The sequence below is a fragment of the Neopelma chrysocephalum genome, unplaced genomic scaffold (assembly GCF_003984885.1).
Source record: "Neopelma chrysocephalum unplaced genomic scaffold, ASM398488v2 Primary Assembly neopelma1_63, whole genome shotgun sequence".
NCBI classification, from domain to species: domain Eukaryota; kingdom Metazoa; phylum Chordata; class Aves; order Passeriformes; family Pipridae; genus Neopelma; species Neopelma chrysocephalum.
The window spans coordinates 9,926,416-9,945,644 of record NW_020897720.1 but is presented as its reverse complement, the minus strand read 5'-3'; the positions used below and the strand labels follow the sequence as shown (position 1 = coordinate 9,945,644).

The window sequence follows — 19,229 nt, the reverse complement described above, 5'->3', positions numbered from 1 at the left end:
AGGTGAATACAATATGCAAGCAGGTAGCACAAAAGGGTTGTGCTCTAGAGGTTAACCCTTGTGTGCTGAGTGTAGTTTGCTGGGTTGTGCCTCCCTGCTCCTCTTTTCAGAAAACTAATGGCTCCAGTGTCTGCAGAAAAGATGGCACTTTTGGGGCAGCAATGGCACATGTAGGTTTTGGAGCATCTGCCTTGCTAACTCAGCAGATACCTGCAACATAGCCCTGAAAATTTATAGAAAACGTGCATGCTTATAAATAACGTGTCAGCTGGTGGGTTTAGGTACTGCTTCCCACTTCAAGCCCCCAGGGACATGATGCTCTATCCTGTTTGTGAGAGGTTCTGTTTCAAGGAGCTTTATACTGGATAAGTTCAAATTCTTCCTTCTTTGCCCAGACCAGTGAAATTGGTGCAGAGGGGAGTTTGGTGGTACTTTCCCCACACAATATACACCGTGCTTTTTGTCTGCTGCCTTTTATTTTTGAGTGAGCAAGAAGTCAAATAATGTCAGAAAGGCCAGCAATAGCTTACAACAAGAGGAAAACCTCATCTGTGCCCTCTGACAGCCAACCTCCCTCCTAGACTGGTAGATATTTTAAGGTAGACACACACAAGACATCCTCACTACCAAAAAGATCAATCAGGTTAGGGAAAATTCTCCTGATTCTCGATTTAGGTCTCTCCTTATCCTTTGTTTTACTTTCTGTGGTGAACCAGTCATATAATTTCTCTTCTCTCTGCTGGGAAGGTAATTCTCCACTCTGAGGAGGCTGTTCAGTGGCTTTATTGCTATTTCACATGTATATATTACAGTACCTCACAGAGGCCTTGCAGCACTGTGCCAGGCATCTTACAAACACATGCAGGGTGATAGTTGCATCTATAGAGGGTTCCCAGGTACCCAGGGATAACAGGATAAGTGTAATTACAAGCCAATTAGAATTAATAATAATGCCCACACAACCTATGTGGGTGTATGGGGTATGGCACAATCCCTGTATTTCTTTGAAGGCAACACACCCCTGGAGTTCAGAAAGGGGGTTGCTTAGGGCTTTTTCTTGTCAGTTAAAAAAAAAATCACTATCAGGAAGGAGAGTCAGTGTTTGAGGAAATATAAAGGTCTCTTTTCACATGCTTCCAAAGCAGGGAATAAAAGCTGGACACACCAGGACCTGCCCAATCTGACTTTACAGAGTTCAACACCAGCCTTCCCTGCCTGTTGCTGACTGTGCAGGATGAGGAGCATTAGGTGTCTGACACTTGAGACCAGGAAACCCAGCACTTGCACCAGAGTATAAATATGTGGCCAGAGAGGGTTTGGACACTGCAGAGGGTGTGCATGCATGTGTGTGTGTTTTGTCAGGTTCTTTGGCTGATTTGAGTAGGAAAAAAGCAGAAAGTTAACAAATGAACTTGATACTTTGCAGCCTGTTGTCGAGAAAGTCTTAAAATTAGCTGGGTTAATTCAGTGGCAGACAAGGATAAGGGTTTTTGCACTGTAGCACTAAACAGTTAAAACTTGGAAATTAAGAAGCAGGAGTGGGAAAAAAAGTAGTGACAGGGAGAAAAGAGAAGGTGAGTAGATGCTCACCTCCAGCTACCTGGGGAGAAGCAGGCTCAGGGCAACAAGTGTCAGGAATGTCACAAGGAACACATCAGAGACTGGGACATCAGTTTTGCAAAAGCACAAACCAGAGCAAATTTTGGAATGCCTATGCACGTGTTCTATGAAGCAGAGGGACATGGGACCAAAACTGTATTTATCAGGATGAAGATTAGGAAAGGAGTTGTGGAGGTGGATGTTAACAGCCTCTTTCCCCAAAGGAAGTAACATTAACATTGGAATTCTCCAGGGCAAATTCACAGTCTGGTTTTTTTATTGCAACCTGGAACCAGCTCCAAGACAGGCCCTTAGAAAATCCTCACCAGAACCTGAGGCTTGCACTGAAGACAGTCTAAGGCTTTAATGTCTGTGAACCAATATAATGTATTAGGGAAAGAAAAGAAGCTATTGAAGACAAAATGCATTTCATCTGCAGTGAGATTTTCTCTATGTGACACATTTGCTTTCTGCTACTGCTTATCTTCCCCCTCCCACTTCTTACTCCCCTCTTTTTACTCTGTTTTAATAATTCAGCACTTTCAGCCCAGAATTAAAGGTTGTGGTGAACTAAGAGCAGTGTGCTATGTACTGTGTTAACGTGCTGGGGGTTTGGTGCTTTGATCTTTTCCTCTGTTGTTGTTCATACTTCCCAGCAGAATCTACACCGTGATCCTGTACTTAGGTTTCCTTGTATAGCACTTTCTTCAGAAAGACCAAGATAACACAAAAGGCTATCTAATAAGGAAGCAAAAGCAAAATTGGTTCAACCCTCATCCCTCGCCTTCTTTTACAATATTGCTGTCACTTTTTCATTTCTAGTAATCTTGCTTTAATATTTATGTCTCTGCTTCAGACACAGAGAGTTCAATGAGGACAAATTATGAGTTTTCTCTTTCATTGTAGAAAGTTAGATGAAAGCAGGGATTGCTGAATCTTCCTGAGCCCATGGGGCCCATAGGAAAATCCATCTGCCGCTGGGGCCTGAGGAGGGACCACTCCTTCCTTCTAGGGGAGCTGCAGGGGAGCTCGAGGTGAAGGTTGTGGGCAGGAGAGGGCAGCTGGTTTTGCAGAGCTCCTGCTGTTCCAAGGAACCCAGCATGGCCAGCATCTTCTGCTGGGTTCTTCCTGGAGACGCTAAAAAACCAGATTGCCCAGCAGACCTGCTGACAGTGTCAGACAGTTCTGGCACATATTTAAGGTCCCCTCCAAGCCAAGGCCTTCTATGATTCTATATTTTTAATGACATAATGTACCACAAAGGGATCTCAGAAGACTGTATCCCAGCTGGGTTTGCTTGCCTTATTTTTACAGATAGCTGTACCCCAGGAATGAACCAGACTGGCATGGAGGAAAACAGTCCCATTTTAAAAATGAGACAAGATGGAGAGGTCAGATCCTCTGTTAGAGCTGAAAAATGCAGAGTTGTTTCCAGGCACCAGAGCCCTTCTGCACATCTTTACTGTTTTAACATTATGAAATCAGGGAGTGCTGTGGAAAAGCTGTGGCTCTGGTATGGGACACTGGAGAGATGAGGGCAGTAAACAGCAAGAACCTTACACAGCTTGAGAGCATGGAATCAGTGCTTCCAGCTCAGAAATTGGTCTTATTTGGGGTCTATATGAGCATGGTCTAAAGCACACTCTCTGACCCAAGGGACTGGAACAGATGGGCTCACAGAAAGGCAGTTGCCTTCCTTTGTCTCACAAGCAAAGATCCAAGTCATGATTAGATATCAAACCTGAAACAGAGCTAGCACTGGACCCATTCTCCCTCACACATAATCTGATGTTAGCCACAGGACCCTCCTCAGCCAAACTGCCCCAATTAGATCAATAACCTAAGTCTACTCACAGAAGAAATGGGCTTTTGCAAAGTCTGAATGTTGCTTCAGATGGGCATCACGTTCTTTCCGGTGGTGTCTCTGTGTTCTTTCAATGGGTTTGAAGGCCACCCAGAAAATACAGCTGTTAAATGACATCTTATTTAAGGATTTATCCTTATTTAAGGACCCATCCAAGTCTGTGACCCCAGAAGTCCCAAATGTCAGCAGACACATGCCTACATCTCCTTTGGGTTCTTGTCCAGGACCCATTTAAAGATGCTTGTGATCTCAGTGTGTTCTGTGTGGGGGATTTGCATCTCATTCCTATTAAAAGTGCTCAGAAATAGTTTGTGTTGATTGTAAACCCTTCAATATATTTAATTCTTGGTTTTATATGATTCAACAAAATATTAGCATTCCCAAAGTAAAAATACTCTTAAAAACAAGCAAAGGAAGTGAGTAAAAGCTTGCCAAACATCTTGTTTTTCCTTCTTTCGTTTTTCAACAAGCTCAGTGACCTTATTAAGACCTTTGATATTTGGATTTTTTCTTCAGTTTTGTAGTCATACTGGAAAAGAACTTCATTCAAAGACAGTAGCAGAAGAAGAAAAAGAGGTTTCAAGTTGTGAAGAACACAAGTGGAAGAGCTAAGACGTTCAACTGGTCCCTTTGACAGAGAGATTAAAGTCAACTTCCCATGACTATATTTTCCACCATCATAATTTTAATTCAAAAGTGCACTTAAATGACTAAGAGTCCATGTTGTTGATTTTTGGTGACAAAACCACCATGCTATTTCTGTTTCCTTAAACTTAGCAGCATGTGAGAAAGAAGCATCCCAAATTCAATTTGATCTCAAAGGAAGCTTATCATTTGTCAGCCAGGCAAACTAAGACTCACTTGTCAGGCAGGCAAACTTAACTAAAAAAGTTGAAGCTATCAGCATATGCAGTTATGAGCAGTTATTCAGTCATAGGTTATTGTTTAAATATGAGGGAAGGAAAGCAGATCTTTATGTAAAAATCAACATTACTTTCCAGCTTCCAGGATGATTAGAGCAGCAGTGCAGGAAAGTGATGGAAGGGAGCACACTTCTGTGTGGGACATATCTGCTGTCAGCTAAATACATGAGTGGAACAATGGGGGAGTGTAGAATCTGTTTGGCTTTCCCCTGCTCAAAAAATCTGTGGGAACATGCTGTCGTTGGGATGTGCTGAAGAGATGAGCTCTGGCACCTACGCCACACTGGAGAACTGTGAGGACAAACATTTGGGAGGAAAGCTGAGCTGATCCTAATTGAAGCAGACACCAGTGCTCCCTCATTGAAACTCCACCAGCTTTGCCAGCCTGATGTCAGGTTCTCCATCACCGTGTGAGGGTCGCCTCCAGGCAGGGCATGCTAAAAATTAATTATGCATGCATATCCTCCCTCCTCTTTCCCACATGTGCACAGATACACTCCAAGTGAGCAAAGAAAAGCATGTGGGAACTGCTTCTTGACACCACTTTTGTCAGTGAGTATGTTTTGCTGCAAGTGAGGGTGTTGGTTCTGTGTCCCGGGAGGTTTGGGCAGATGAAGATGATATTGGGGCTGCAGGCATTGCAGGGCTCATCATTAATAATTTACAGAGGACACTAAACTGAACTGACTATTTTATTACAAAGTCTGACCACACTCTTCTTCAAATTTTTAAAGGAACATTTGTTAATTTTGGTGTGTGCTGGATTGGGTGGTTTCAAAGATTTCTTCTTATTTAGGAGCCTGCATTTTCTAGTTGCAATTTTCTTTCCCTGCCTGCTTGGGCTATGGGGAATAATTTGCTCACATCTGCAGCTCAGCACTGTAGGAACGTCTTTCCTGGAGAGGGTGTGGTGTCTTCCCTCCTAGATGCTCTGACACTCTCCAGGGTCAGGAAGGCCTCTGAGATCTGGCAGGGACCATCTGGGGTTTTTGTCTCCTTTTGCAAGTGAGAACATGAGTCATTTGTAAGGAACATCTGGGGATATTTCATTTAATCAGGTTTTTTACTGCTCTTGTGGCTTTGGGTATTAGCACTGTCTCTGCTATTTCTGTTCTCTGACAGGGGCATGTAGCAGTTGAGTCTCCCAAGAGTCAACTAAGCCATATTATTGGCTGCCTCCAGGGGTAGCTGGGTGAAACTTAACGGTCCATGAGATACAAAAAGTCAGTAGAAATGATCTAATGTCCCTTTCTAGTCTTAAACTCAGTGAAATGGTGAAAATTCTGCTTCTAAAGGAAATGGCAGATGAGCAGTTGCCAGGATCTCCTACCAGGCTTCTTCCCCAGCTGTGTCCATAGGGAACAGTTTCCTTTTTACAGTCTTGTTTGCAGATTCTCAGCAGAATTGTACCATCTTCACTCCTGGAGACCAAATTTGCATTCCCATCCTTCTGTGCAGCCCATTTGCTCTTCCTCCTCACTCAAATGCCAAGGCTGTTACAGCCCCTCTTTGTGGTGACTGTTTCTGAGAGAAACTTTTTGGTTTATCTTCCTTAACCAAAACCTAAAAGAGATATCTGTTTTATCTGACACCTGCCTTTCACATGGGTCAGGTCAAACCTCCAGTTGCAAAATACCTATGACTCTCCTAAATGTAAAAATCAGTCTTATTCATCTACTCTCTCTGGTTGAGAGCTACAGCCAAAAAAAAAAGTCTACCAGGAATTTTTATATACTCAAAACATCTCTTTTGCTTTCCTCTTCTGCAGAGAAAACGCGCAAATTAAAGTTGTGAGTATTGATGTATTTATTGATGTACTTTTCTTTTTCTTGGAAGCATCTGCAAAGGTGGCCAGAGCTGCCTCTCTTCAGCTGCCAAGTAGGCGTCCTCTCCTGTGTGTACTATCAGCAAAATCAGTGGTTTTTCTCTGATTTACGTGCTTTACCTTGAATATTTCCATATGAAAAGAGAACCTTGAGAAAAAGTGCAGGACCAGAAATCCTGCAGTCTGGAGATTCCAAGAATGAGGAAAGCACAGATGCTTTTTTCTCATTTGAATTCAAGGACACACCAGCTCCACGATGGCCACCTTTCCACAGAGCGAGAGGGGAAGCCTCCCCTTCTTGCTCTACCACATCAGTCACTTTTTAACTAACTTACAAACTATTTTGAATTTTTGCAGTAAGTTGGAATTGTATTTAGCACAGTCTGACGAGGTCTCACCTCACCTGGCTGCAACAGGCACTGCAGGGTTGTGTCCAGAGAGCAGGTGGTTGTCACTGGGTTGTCTCTCCAGCATAACCAGGTGACAATCAACCTGGACTGACACAAGGGAGCCTCGGTGAGAGAGCCTGTGCCTGGAGAAGGAGGGATGTGGGGTGTCCATGGTGCCTGGTGTGGCACACACTGGGAATGTCCCAGCCACAAATCCCAACCTGATCAATTTTACAAGACTGATGAGGGTGAACACAGTAGTAGCTATGGTTATCAATCATTATGAACTATATTTTGTGAGGGTTTGTTTAGAAGAAAACTATTCTGTAATTAATTACAAATTCATTGTAAGATGATAGCACAGGTACAGCCCAGAACTGATGTTCTCTGTCCTTTCCCATTGTGCAGCCCAGAGGTCACAAATAGCACATGCAAAGTGTCACAGATGTCTTTACCTGCATCCAAGCAAACCCTCTTCACTCATGCTCACATCCTTGGATAGGCAAACATTTATACTGTTGCATTTCACCCAGATTCCTGCCTGCAGCTTGAGGTTGAACTGTCCCAATCCAGCTGCTAGAGCTGGTCACCAGGCTGACTGCTCTGCAGTCCTCTGCAGGAAAAGCTGAGCTGTGGCCAGCTCTCCACAGGTAGTTGGCACAACACTTGCAAAGTGTGATGTTGTCACCAGCCAATGGGCCAGGAGAGCTCAACTTCTCAGACCTTCCATTCCAGCATGATCTTTATCCCTTTTATGTATTTTAAGCTTTTTAGAAAGCCATCAGTCAGAGGCTGGTGACTGCTCGTCCCTATAAAAACAAAGAGAGCTTAAAATATTTGCTTCCTCTACTTAAGGTTCGCAGTTCTTAGTAATATGTTATTGGGAAGTTGCAGAGCAGTCAAATGAGAACAGAATAATTAATAAATTTTCTTCATAAAGTGACTAAAGCAAATGAAAAGAAATTCCAATGATCTCCTAACATGTTAAATAAAGAACTTAAAATAGCCCTGAGATTTACACAATTTTGCACCACTGCTTTTACATTATGCCAAGTTCAGTCCCAGAAAAGCAGCTGCAGCTCTCACTCTTCACTTTTCCAGATTAATTGACATAACAATTTGTTTTTCTTTGGGTGATAACCCTCAGAAAGTCTTTTTTTTTTCCAAATTATCTGCCTTGTCCATGGCCCCTCGTAGCTTGCAAATACGAAGTGAGTGAGGGTTCTTTCCAAACTTACTAATGATAAAGCATGTTCCTTCTCCCAGTTGTCTTTGGTGCAATCTGTTTCAAATGCTGGGACTGATGATGTCTCAGAACAGTGTAGGAGGGATGCCTGAGCGTGACTGAGACACAGAGTTAAAAAAAAAATAAAATCTAAAAAATGAGAGATTCCTTTTAGACAGAAAATAAAATACAAGGAAGCCATGCCTTGTCTGAAACAAAACAAACCATCTAAGTTTATTGTCTGGATTATTAATTGTTCTGGATTGTTCAGCTGTCCCAAAAATGTCTCTTTAATCATTCAGTGAGTCTGAAGGCTGGGTCTCCCAAGACCACGTTCTGATCTCTCACATATGGTATATAGCACCATTCATTAGACCCACTGGTCCAGTCACATGGAAATGATGTTCAGACTGTTTCTATCCATATCTGCTACTTTTCTTCCTGAATGTGTCAGTCTCATGATGAGGGCAGTGACTCCAGCTGATACAGACACAATTGCTGATTGCAAAGAGAGACACTGCTGTGAAAATAAAGAGAAGCGGGGGTTATTTTCGTCATGGTTCAGGCTTTGTGAGGCGTCCCTGCCCTGCAGAACTACAAATTCCTTTGTGGGAGGAAAATTCTGAGATCACAGGTGCTGATGAGTGAAAAGAGGATGGGTGACCCTGGGAACAAACTGAAGGACTGGGATGCCCAAAACCTGGGCTGAACTCCAAGATGAAGGAAAAAGTTCCATCAGTGTCGTGAGATTCAGTCCTCAGCTCTCAGCACTGTGCTGTTCCAAAAGCATAAGTGCTTTGTTTTGGTGGTGAGATGAGAGAAGGGATTTGCTTTGCACAGTGGGAAGCAGGATTTCTTGCTCTTCCCTCTGAATATTTGATGGTGGCAGTAAGAGAAGTGAGGAACAAGGCAATCTTATCCAGGATGGGTGTAAGCCAGTTGGGTGAAGACCCTCACTGCTGAAGGGACAGAGCTCAGAGGGAGCACAGCTAAGGATGCAATAAGCTCACATTTAGGAGCCTGTTTCCAGCTACACATGCAGAAGGCTCAGTACTGATGGCTACCAGCAGGAACCAGGTCAGGGGATTTCCAAGCAGTGCAGAGCACTTGCCAGGGGACCCCAGAATGTCACATCCAACTCCTCAGCCTGCACTTGGTTGGGGAGGGCAGGCAAGTGATGTGTGAAGTGTTGAGTCAGTATAAATGTCACAGCCAAAGGTCTTCAGAGTCGGAGTGACAACAGGAGGAGACATTAGTGCCAGGAGTTCTGACACAGAAAAAATGCTGTCACTGCCACCACCTCCGGCTTGGAGATTTATTGATGGTAACTTGGGATGTGCCATAAACAGGGGTGATATTAAATGAGTCTGATTGTCTCAGGGGCTAAGTTTTACAACCTGAAGCGTGAACTTTCTCTGTCTCACTGAGATCCTGAGGCATTTTTCCAGCAGCTCCCAGGTTATCATTAAGTGCTCTCCAGAGAAGGGCTCCAACATGAGAGAGCCCTCACTGTGCAGCACAGCACCAGCTGCTGAGGACAGACACAGATATCTGCCAGGGAACTCCTGATGGAGATCTCCCAGGATACTGCTGCTACCTCGCTGAGCACACAACCTTCCCCACCATGGCTTTGTGAGGAAACCAGAAATTGCCACGCAGGTGACCCCAAGTACCAATGCACTCTGGTGTCAGAGCCTCTGACCTCAGTGTCAGCAGCTCATGCTGCAGAAAAACCTCCCTGTAGCTGTGCTGTGACTGCATTGAACCTGGTCAGCCTTTGCTGAGATGCCCTCTCAGAATGGTCTCTGCAGCTTCAGAGGTCAAACTCATCGTTTCCTTCTGGAGTCACTGGCCACAAAGGGCTGTGCTATTGTGCAAATGTTTTCCTTCTGCCCTGTAAATGCATCTGGGGCTGAATAGCCCCTTTCTGCTGAGGGGTTCCCATGTTCAGATAACACATTTTATCCCAGAAGAAGCAAAATCTTCAGCAGAGCTCTGGGGATGCTGATTTCATTCTTCTCTGTCACTTTTGCCTATCGAAAGTAAAGCAGGTCTGTGGAGACCAAGGGCAGAGCACCACATGGTCACAACCCCTGTTCTTCACAGATTCCTTCATCAATTTATGGGCCTGGGGTAAAACTATCTTGTCAGGAGAGCTCACAGCTTATTTCAGGCAAAAGGTTTATTTTGGTTAAATTCCTGAGAAGCCTCCTTGCCCTTCTGCCCTCATGACCTTTCTCTCTGCTCCTCCAGTCTGCTCGCAGTTCTCCAAGGGCGTCTATGCCATCTTTGGATTTTATGAGAGGAGGACTGTCAACATGCTCACGTCTTTCTGCGGGGCTCTCCACGTCTGTTTCATAACACCAAGCTTCCCTGTCGAAACGTCCAACCAGTTTGTCCTCCAGCTCCGCCCAGAGCTCCAGGATGCCCTCATCAGTGTCATCGAGCACTACAGCTGGCAGAAGTTTGTGTACATTTATGATGCTGACCGGGGTAAGTCACAAGTATGTGGGAGGGTTACCAGACAGTTAAACATAGTGCTCTAGGTGGAGACTTGGCCTCCAGAAATCCTCTAACTGTGGGTTTCTGGAAGCTGAGAGGATGCCTAAAGGAAGGGTCACTCTATGAATTCCATGTTCTCTATTCCTTTCATAAATATCCATTTCTGCTGAAGGTGAGTATTGATCTACATGAAGCATCAGCCTGACCCAGTATGCCTGTGTTCATGGAGCCAGGTTTGAGCCCCATCAACATGAGGGAAATACTTGATGTGTAGGTGGTTTGAAATGGTGAAATTGTTTATATTCAATGTCCCATATTGAACTGGTCTGTCAAACTCAAGGACACTGAGTCCCAAATTTATAAATGTGAATGGCTTCACCCAAGCCCACACTCAGGTGTGAAATGTGTGTCTGGCAGATAGCTTGAAAACCTCCAAGTCCTCTGTGTTAGCACATGTCAGTTGCCTATGTAAAACAATAAAACCTTTGTTGGGTTCTTGAAGTTATTATCTAATTTTCTAAACCACAAACAAAACTAGTGAGCTCATTGCTCTGTGATTCAGTTTTCCCAGCTCTCAGATGCCTATAAAGCTCCAGGTTTGGAGGCTGGAAGCCAAACTGACTTGTGGAGGACAGGGCGGAGGTAAAGGTGATTCACAGCTCTGTTCTGGAAGTTGTTATCCCTTGAAGGGACAGGATGACCTTTAGAGGCAAGAATAAGGTATAAAAGCGTCACACTTGCTTTCTGTTGTCATGCATCATGGGCACACTGAATATCCCAAAAGGACTGCAACAGACAGGGTTGTCTAGTTGGATTCTAGAGCAGTGCTATGTGAATCTCCCCTGGAAGGCTGTGCATGTAATTTAGGCAACATAATTTAAAAAATAATGGTTTTCTCTCTGATGACAGAGAGAATGATGCTGAATAGAATTGTGTGTTTTGATTGCTGAGGGTGTCCCTAACTCTAGGAGCATGCAGCCTAAATAGATCAAAGACAGGAAGGAAACTATGGCCAAGAGAAATCAAGTTGTTCGGGTAGTGACAGACAGGAAAATGGGGATTAGAGTTCTTATCTGAATCCCACAGCAGGGTCTGATCAACGAGACTGATCTGCTGATTACAAAGGAAAACTAGATCTGCAATCATCTGCGCTAGGACAGAAAAAGTAGCGCTCATTAATTCTAGCCCAGCTGAGTTTGGGTAAAATCTAGACTATTAGCTGCTCTCTGTTGCTCTGCTTCACTCTTGTGACTTTGACTCCAGCCTGGCCTGAGGCAGCTACACAGGCTGTCAGGAGGACGGAAAGATGTCACCGCACAACTAAAACCTGGCTCTTCCCCCTCTCTTCCCATCACAGGGTTGTCAGTTCTACAGAAAGTGCTGGACACTGCAGCTGAGAAGAACTGGCAGGTGACAGCTGTCAACATCCTGACGACAACAGAAGAAGGCTATCGAATGCTGTTCCAGGAGCTGCAGAAGAAGAAGGAAAGGCTGGTGGTGGTGGACTGCGAATCTGAGCGGCTGAACATCATCCTTAACAAGGTCGTGCTGGTTTGGGCCATCTGGGAGGGCTCTTGCACATGGAAGAGGAAGGGTTGTTTCTCCTGGAGAAGTTCTCCTTCCCATTCTTGCCTGATCCATGTCTCACTGTGGCTTTCACTGGATGTGGTGTGTGTGCACTGCAGCAGGCTGCTGAGCTTGCAGTTACTTCTCTGCTGTGTTATTGTGGAAACTGTAAAGCTGTATAAATACCAGAAGCTCTCATGTATTCAGGCCAAGTGAGCCCCACTGTTCCATGTTCCCCACTTGTCTGACTCCTTTGTTGAGCCTTTTTACACCTCCTTACTCCCCAGTGAGTTTGTTTTGTGCTAATTCTTTTAAGCAGTGTTCACAAGATGTGGCACCTCCTGATTCTGCTGAGTTTTCCCACAGTTTTCCCACCTCCTGTGAGTTAGGGTGGAGGTGTGAATTGGCCCTGCCAGACTTCTGGTCCTCCAGCCTCCATGTGCCGCACCAAATTCTCACACCTGTGCCAACAGGACAGAGATGGAGAAGCTTTATGGTACATCTGTAACAGGAGCGTTGTCTCCACATCAGGCTAGGGCTCACCATCATCCCAGGACCTCCAGGCTGTAGCAGGTTTGGATATTTCCAGCTCTTCTCGTACCTTGCAGTAAGAGACACGTTCATTTACAGCCATCTCCTGGATGCTTTGTCAGCTCGTGGCCACGTGCCAATGGGGTGTGCAGTAGAGGGCTCAGCAGGTAGCTCATGTGCCCTGCCTTACTCATCTTCAATCTAGATAGGTCACCCACTAGTGCAGACTCAAATTTTCCCTATCTTCTTTGCTCCATGCCTTCCTTAAATGCTTTCCCTCAGTCCTGAATATGGAGTTCCGTGGACAGGAGACAAATGCAAGCCCACAGACAGGTTCAGCCCACACTTGTGCCCCCTCTTCAACCCCAGCCACAACACCTTTCTCCCTCACACCTACATCCAAGTCCTCCCCCACCACTGGGGCTCCAGTCCCACGCGGCTTGGAAAGGATCCCTCAGTGCCACGCAGCCGCTGCACTGCAATTCCCACTGTTGGATTCCTCATAATCAGCTCACTCTTACCTCGTGCTTCACATGTCTCCTTGTCTAAGGCACCTGTCATCTCCCGTCTCACACTTCAGCTGCTCGCTGTCTGGGGCAGGGGCTGACATTTCACCAGCTGCACGGCTCAGCGACGAGCGCAATCCATCCTTGTTGGATGTCTCTGGGTGCTGCTCTGTTATATGTAATAGCGGAGCAAATAGCAGGTTTTAACCTCAAAGTAAAGGTCACGTTCATGAAAGACAAAACAGATTATTTCATAGGGTACTCTTCTCTCTGACCATGGAGTAGCTGCAGTTGAACAAAATTTTTGATGGGAACTAGGCACTAAATTTGACTTTTCTGCAAGTTTTCCTACATGTTGTATCAGATTTCTAGGGTTAATAGTGTTGGTTTTTTAAGCCTGTTTTGTCTAACAGAAAGTTAAGTTCTGTAGTCAAATATTATCTAGCTTTCCTGATACAAACAGAAAAATAAGTCTTTTTTTCAAACTTCCTCACATAACTGGAGCACGTGTTAAACTTAGATGTAAGAAAAGCTATTTGTAAGAACACTAAAAATCCAGATATTGTGATTATTTGTCTTGCAATGCTATAAAAAATATCAATTCCCATGGAAAAGAGGTACAACATTGTGTTTTCCTACAAAAAAGACAGAGCAATTCCCACAGATGTCTGTGCCTGGGAGGTGACTCTCCAGTGAGGAATAGGTCTGAGAACAACTTTTTCAGACCTGTGTAGTCCATTTTCATCTTCTTTTGCATTCTTGTTCCAAATCCACCGGGATTTCTGAGAGCAAAGGTAGTTATCCCAGTGTGAGCAGGGGATGCCTGGTTTTTCCCAGCGTGAGGTGACCAGAGGGATTCAAAGGTAGCGTTCGGCTCATTATCACGTGGAATTCAGCTGGGACTGTAACTTGAACTGCCAGCCAGTCTCTCAGCTCACCATGCCAGCATCCTCTCTGGGAATGTTCTGCGCTGTCTGCCTTGTTTCTCTGAGTGTCTGAGGTGCTCAAGGAGCTTTTATCCTCTTCCCTGACAAGCCTGTCTCTGTCTCTCGGTGGCTGTGGATTTGTGCTCCCCGGTGAACAGGAGAGCTGGGGACGGCTGTTTAGCATCAGTGCCTCTCACGTGCACACTGGTGCTTGCACACACTTTTCATTTCTTCTCTGTACACATGACACAAATAACACCACTTACTCCAGCACGGCAGTCCTCGCGTTCTGGTGACCGCAGCTGTGGAGGAGCCAGTGCTCCCTGTGTTAATGAAACATGGGAAAATGACCTGATTTCTTTCTGGGAGATTTCTTTGTGTCGTGTCTCAAGGGTATGATTTATCTTTGCTGAGGTACCTGTCATTTGTGAACCAGGCCTTGGTTCAGGGCAGGTTATCACAGGGTTGTGCTGTGTAGCCTTAATGGGATAAGAATGTGGTGAGTTGTGTTCCATCAAAGCCCTGCATTGTTTCTTCCTTGTCTCTCATTAAAATGAGTAACTGGAAGTTCTCCTTTGCCAGTGTTTCACTCTGGGAGGATTTCTCTCTAATAGATGTCAAACTGCCCCATTAAGAAGTGGGTAATGAAACCTAGGTGGCCCAAGTGAGCTATCAGCATGCAGCCCAGCACAGCCTCTCACCACAGTCAGGATAAGTGATAAATGCTATTATAACCTCAGCTTGCTACTGCTGTCCGGACACATTAGGACTGAGCAAGCATTTTAAAATAAATTAAGATCACAAATAACTGTGTAAAACACAGGAAACAAGCCTCATAATTCAGGTGGATGGGCTGCAAGATTAACAGCTCAGGGAAAGCTGGATAGCAACCCTCTGTGGTTCATCGACTCTGACAGCTAATAAAATAACAAAGGAGAGTTTGGGCAGAAGGAGCCAATGCCAGCTATTGTTGACACGGGAGAAAAGACATCCCAGTGCACTGGAGATTCTCCTTCCTGCCACAGGGTCTGGGACTTACTGCAAAGGTCAGTCTTGGTGAACGGAAGGGGACAAGCTGGGTCTGGTTTTGCTTCTTAGATCTGGCAATGGAAGGTGCTCAGAAAACTACCCGTAATGAGGTGTGTATCTTCATAGTTTAGGTATATAGAGTTTTTTTCTGAGAGCTTCAGACATCTCAGCAGAAGCCTGATCCTGTCCAGGGAGCCCCAGGGCAGTGAAGCTGGTGGAGCTGGCACTACCTATGTAAGAAACTGCTTCTAAATGAAGCCTTCACTGGAGTTAATTGCCACCCCCACACTAATGCTGAGAACCAGATGAGTTTTATTATGCATACAAGAGCACTTCATCAGAGAAGGGCTAAGACAGATGAACCAGTTGCATAGAGCAAGTGTCAGCTCATTTATAATCCATTTGAAAATCCCTAAATGACTGCTCATGATAATCTGGGAGTGCTGTCCCATGGGGAGGATCAGTCTATGCCCTCATCTGACATTTCTCAAGCACCTGCTGCCAGCCTGGTATCAGAGAGAAGTCCTGGGTAGACTGATTTCTGGTTGAGTCCAACACAGCAGTCGTTTTATGATCATTCTGGCTGTGAGGATCTTTCTGGCCTTGCTGCAGTTTGTGCAGATTTTGCCTGAGCGTTGGCAATGCAGGCAGCAATTGAGAATCAATTCATACGACAGTGGAAATAAGAAGTAGTGTTGCCAGCAAAGAAACCTTATGGAAAAAGCACAGTTCTCTCAGAAACTGGCAATTCTTGTGCTTGTGCAGGTTTTGAGGGCATGTTGGTTTGGGCTTTTTTTCCCACTGTTTTCTTTCTGTGTGTAGAGTGGCTCAAATGCAGATGGTATCTGACTCTAGTAACCTAGGAAGAATTTAACAGTGCTGCTGGAAATCAATAGAGAGGAATTTCAATGAAAACATAGAGTCACTGAGGATAATAGAATTTTGAACTGTGTTCTTTCTGTTCTCTTTTTAAATCAAGGAAAAAGACAGGGACCATCTGATCAGTGCCTCTGTCCCCTCCAATCACAGGCAAGCCTGCAAGAGGTGGAAAGGAAAATAAAGGGAAACTTCTCCAGCTAACATAGAAAAATTCAGTTATTACAGTTCAGTAAGCAATTGTGTTGATCAAAGAAAATAAAACCTCGATTCTGCAGGCATCAGGGAGAAAGGAGTAAGTGACAAAGTGCATATATTGGGACACCATGAATATGAATTTATAGATAATCTCAATGAACATGCAGGGGAATCCTCTGTTTTGGAGATGTGGTTTGAAGCTACCTCAGTGCACTAAAGGAGAAAACTTCCTGTCATCTCACCCAGGTGGGTGTCTGTGGCAGGGACCAGAGCTGGGAGGATGTGCAAAATAGCTCTCTAGTCTTGCTTGATGTTTCAGTTGTGTTCATAGTACATATGGACTCCAGCTTCCCACTCTTTGCCTTTGGTGTCTGAAAAACGGATCTTGTTTAACTTTTTCCTTTTTTTAAAGTGCTGTTTCAAATTTCCCTGAGCCCATAGGAGACAGGTTGGTTTGGTTGTTTTGTTTCCCTGCTGTAGAATGTTCTTGGGGATCTTATCCTGTCTAGTTTCAGACTTGCTGCTCAAATATCATGTGTGAAAGCTCTTTCCATCCTCTAACAAGATTGTGAACTTTTTTTGTGTCTTTTTGCCCACAGCTGAACAATCTCATCAGGGGAAAATAAGAGAGAGGAAGAGCAGATAACTGAGGGTCTTCTTCCACAGTTGATCTCTGCTAATTACCTTTGGTTTTTATGTTGCAGATAATCAAGCTTGAAAAAAATGGGAATGGGTACCACTACATTCTAGCAAATATGGTGAGTTGCCCTCATTGGTGTTTATTTTTAGCTTTCTCTTATGTTGTAAAGCAATATATTTATGGTTACTGAGATGGACATCTTTTCTCCCACCTACGTTTTGGGAAAAAAGAATACTACAGTCCTTTGCTGTGTTCTCCTTGTGCAGTGTTTCCTCTTGAGACATCAAAATTATCTGCAGGGTATCTCCCAGTGTGTGGTGGGGTTTTGTGGTGATTTGACCTTGACTGGATGACAGATGCCCACCAAAGCCACTCTATCACTCCCTCCTTAGTGCTACATTAAATCTGACTGTCATGGCTCTAAGGAAAGAATTGACTCTTTAAGGAGACAACTCCCCCTTTAATCCAGGGGGTACTGCCTGAGGACAGAGCAGTATTGGACAGCAGCAGGGCCACCTTTCTGGATCAAGTCTTCTAGTAGGATGGGAAATTTCCCTGCCTAGGGGGATTTGGGAAGCTGTGAGGGAGAGAAATAGCCTCAATCCATAGGGCAGCTGGAGGTTTTCCACAGCAGAGCTCCTCCCCACGTATGTCCATCCATCCAGGGAGATGCACAGCAGAGGATGGGCTGGTGCTGGCAGTCTGGGGCAGAGGCTGTTCCCCCAGGGACCCCTGTGTCCATGTGGGGTGAGCCCTGTGCAGGCTCTGGACCTGTTCTTCCCACACAGAGCTGCATCTGTGAGGCAGCACGTCAGCCCTGGAATAATTAAACTTTAAACTGCCAATTAGTCAAGCAGTTGCTGCCCTTTCCCTTCTCTTGGTCCTAAGATAACTCTGTAATTTACAAGGCAAAAATGGCCACATCATTACCGTGCAGTGCCCTGTACTGACCCTGCACTCTGTGCTGGCCGCCTACCATGTAATTACAGAGATAAAAATGTTACGTTGTGCAAGGGGAGACATGCAAAACCATAGAGCAGCCAATAACTTCAGTTGCTAATTTTTAATAGATTATTATTTGCTGTGGCCTAGTGGTTAGCGTGCAGGACTTTCACTGCTGCGACCACGGGTTCAAATCGCGGTCTCCTGGCCTGATGGAGGTCGTTAGCCCTGTGTGGCCATCCATCTATGAGAAGGACACTCTAAACAAACCTACGTCCTGAGGACCTCACTGCCATTGTCCAAGCTTGCTTGGCCCCGGCAGATGAACCTTAGGATTAAAGGGTGGGCTCAGTTCAGCGCAGGCTGTGTCTCACCTAAAAAATCCATTGCGCAGGCTGGAAAGGTAAAAGACCTTTCCCCAAATCTTCGTTCGCGAAGATGGGCCATTATTATTATTATTATATTATTTATTATTATTTATTATTTGCTGTAACCCAGGTCCTGGATGTTTATGAAAGTCCCTTCATTAAAGCTAAGCAGGAAAGTGAGCTGGAGTTGCTGGAGTGTGCATGTCTGTGCACTGTTATGCATACCCATGTGGAAGGCTGGATGAAAATATCACCTCTCCTCTCTATGCAGTTTCATTTGGATAAACACATTAAGGACATGAGGTGAACTAACACTCAGGTGCTGGAGTTTTGGAAGGACATTTCCCTCTGTCTTCTGATACCACTCTCCCACTTTTAGCCGGAGAAAGCACACTTGTCCCATCTTTAATGTGTTTTCTTAGCCTTTGCACAAATGCTGAGAGGACAGAGCTGGCTGGAAGAGGCTGCATACTCAGCCAACAGGGATTATAAATAATTAACTTGGAGCAAAAGGCTTTTCATTTCCCCAGCCCTTCTGCAGGGAGATTTTGCCTCCCACTGCAGCTCAGTGGAGGGGGCTTTGGGTCCCACAGGGACTGACAGGACCACCAGAATCCACTGTTGCTAGCTGTGTTTTTCAAGAAGCTTTGATTGACAAGAAAAAGAGTGAAAGTAATTCAAGCTTTACCTTTTGTCTTTCCTGTTCCTTAAAACCTAGCATCACACAGGAGCCAAACTCTAGAGTGGAATATTAAAAAAAAAACATGGAAAAACTTTTTACAAAAAGAAGCCTAGCACCCCTCAATGTTAAGAAAGCCTTTTCCAGGGCAGAACAATGTGGGCAGGTTCAGGCACCAGCAGCCAAATCAGTTTCTATGATGTGCTGCACCCACACAAGAGCTACTGAATGATCTGTTCAGTAAGGAGAATGCAAAAGAACCCTGAAGATCACATGTTTCTGAGACCATAGGCTGGCAAGGAAGGACAGCAAGACTCCCTATGTGGGGATGGCCAGGGTTGTTATAATGAATTGTCAGAACAAGGGAAGTCAGCGTCTGGCAAGGTTAAACCCTAGTGCAGATGCTCTGATCCAAGAGATCACAGAGGGTTTTACCCTCTCCTAAGGACATCTCGTCGCTGGATTAGAGCCTCCAGAGGGTGTATTGTGCTGTAATTTATTCCCACTGACTCATGCACATAGTGGTAGACCTTAAACACCCTGCATTTTCCCCTGTAGACACGTCCTAAGATGACAGGGCGTGCACTGCCCACACACACACACACACACACACACACACACACACACACACACACACACAC

At 44.9% G+C, this 19,229-nt stretch overlaps 1 protein-coding gene across 7 annotated transcripts in view; it reads left to right on the top strand.

The window, feature by feature from the left end:
* Window positions 1–19,229, top strand: part of GRIA1 (glutamate ionotropic receptor AMPA type subunit 1) — a 120,242-nt gene that overhangs the window by 45,319 nt on the left and 55,694 nt on the right. For 5 of the 7 annotated variants that reach the window (XR_003534151.1, XM_027682936.1, XM_027682935.1 and 2 more), the window contains 3 exons: window positions 10,079–10,318; window positions 11,685–11,872; window positions 16,664–16,717. Coding sequence is in view for 6 of the 7 variants with exons in the window: in XM_027682936.1 (XP_027538737.1) it covers window positions 10,079–10,318; window positions 11,685–11,872; window positions 16,664–16,717 (482 nt within the window). In the remaining variant the exon portion in view is untranslated. The remainder of the gene's footprint in view (window positions 1–10,078; window positions 10,319–11,684; window positions 11,873–16,663; window positions 16,718–19,229) is intronic. The other 2 variants (XM_027682938.1, XM_027682937.1) reach the window with 1 other exon arrangement.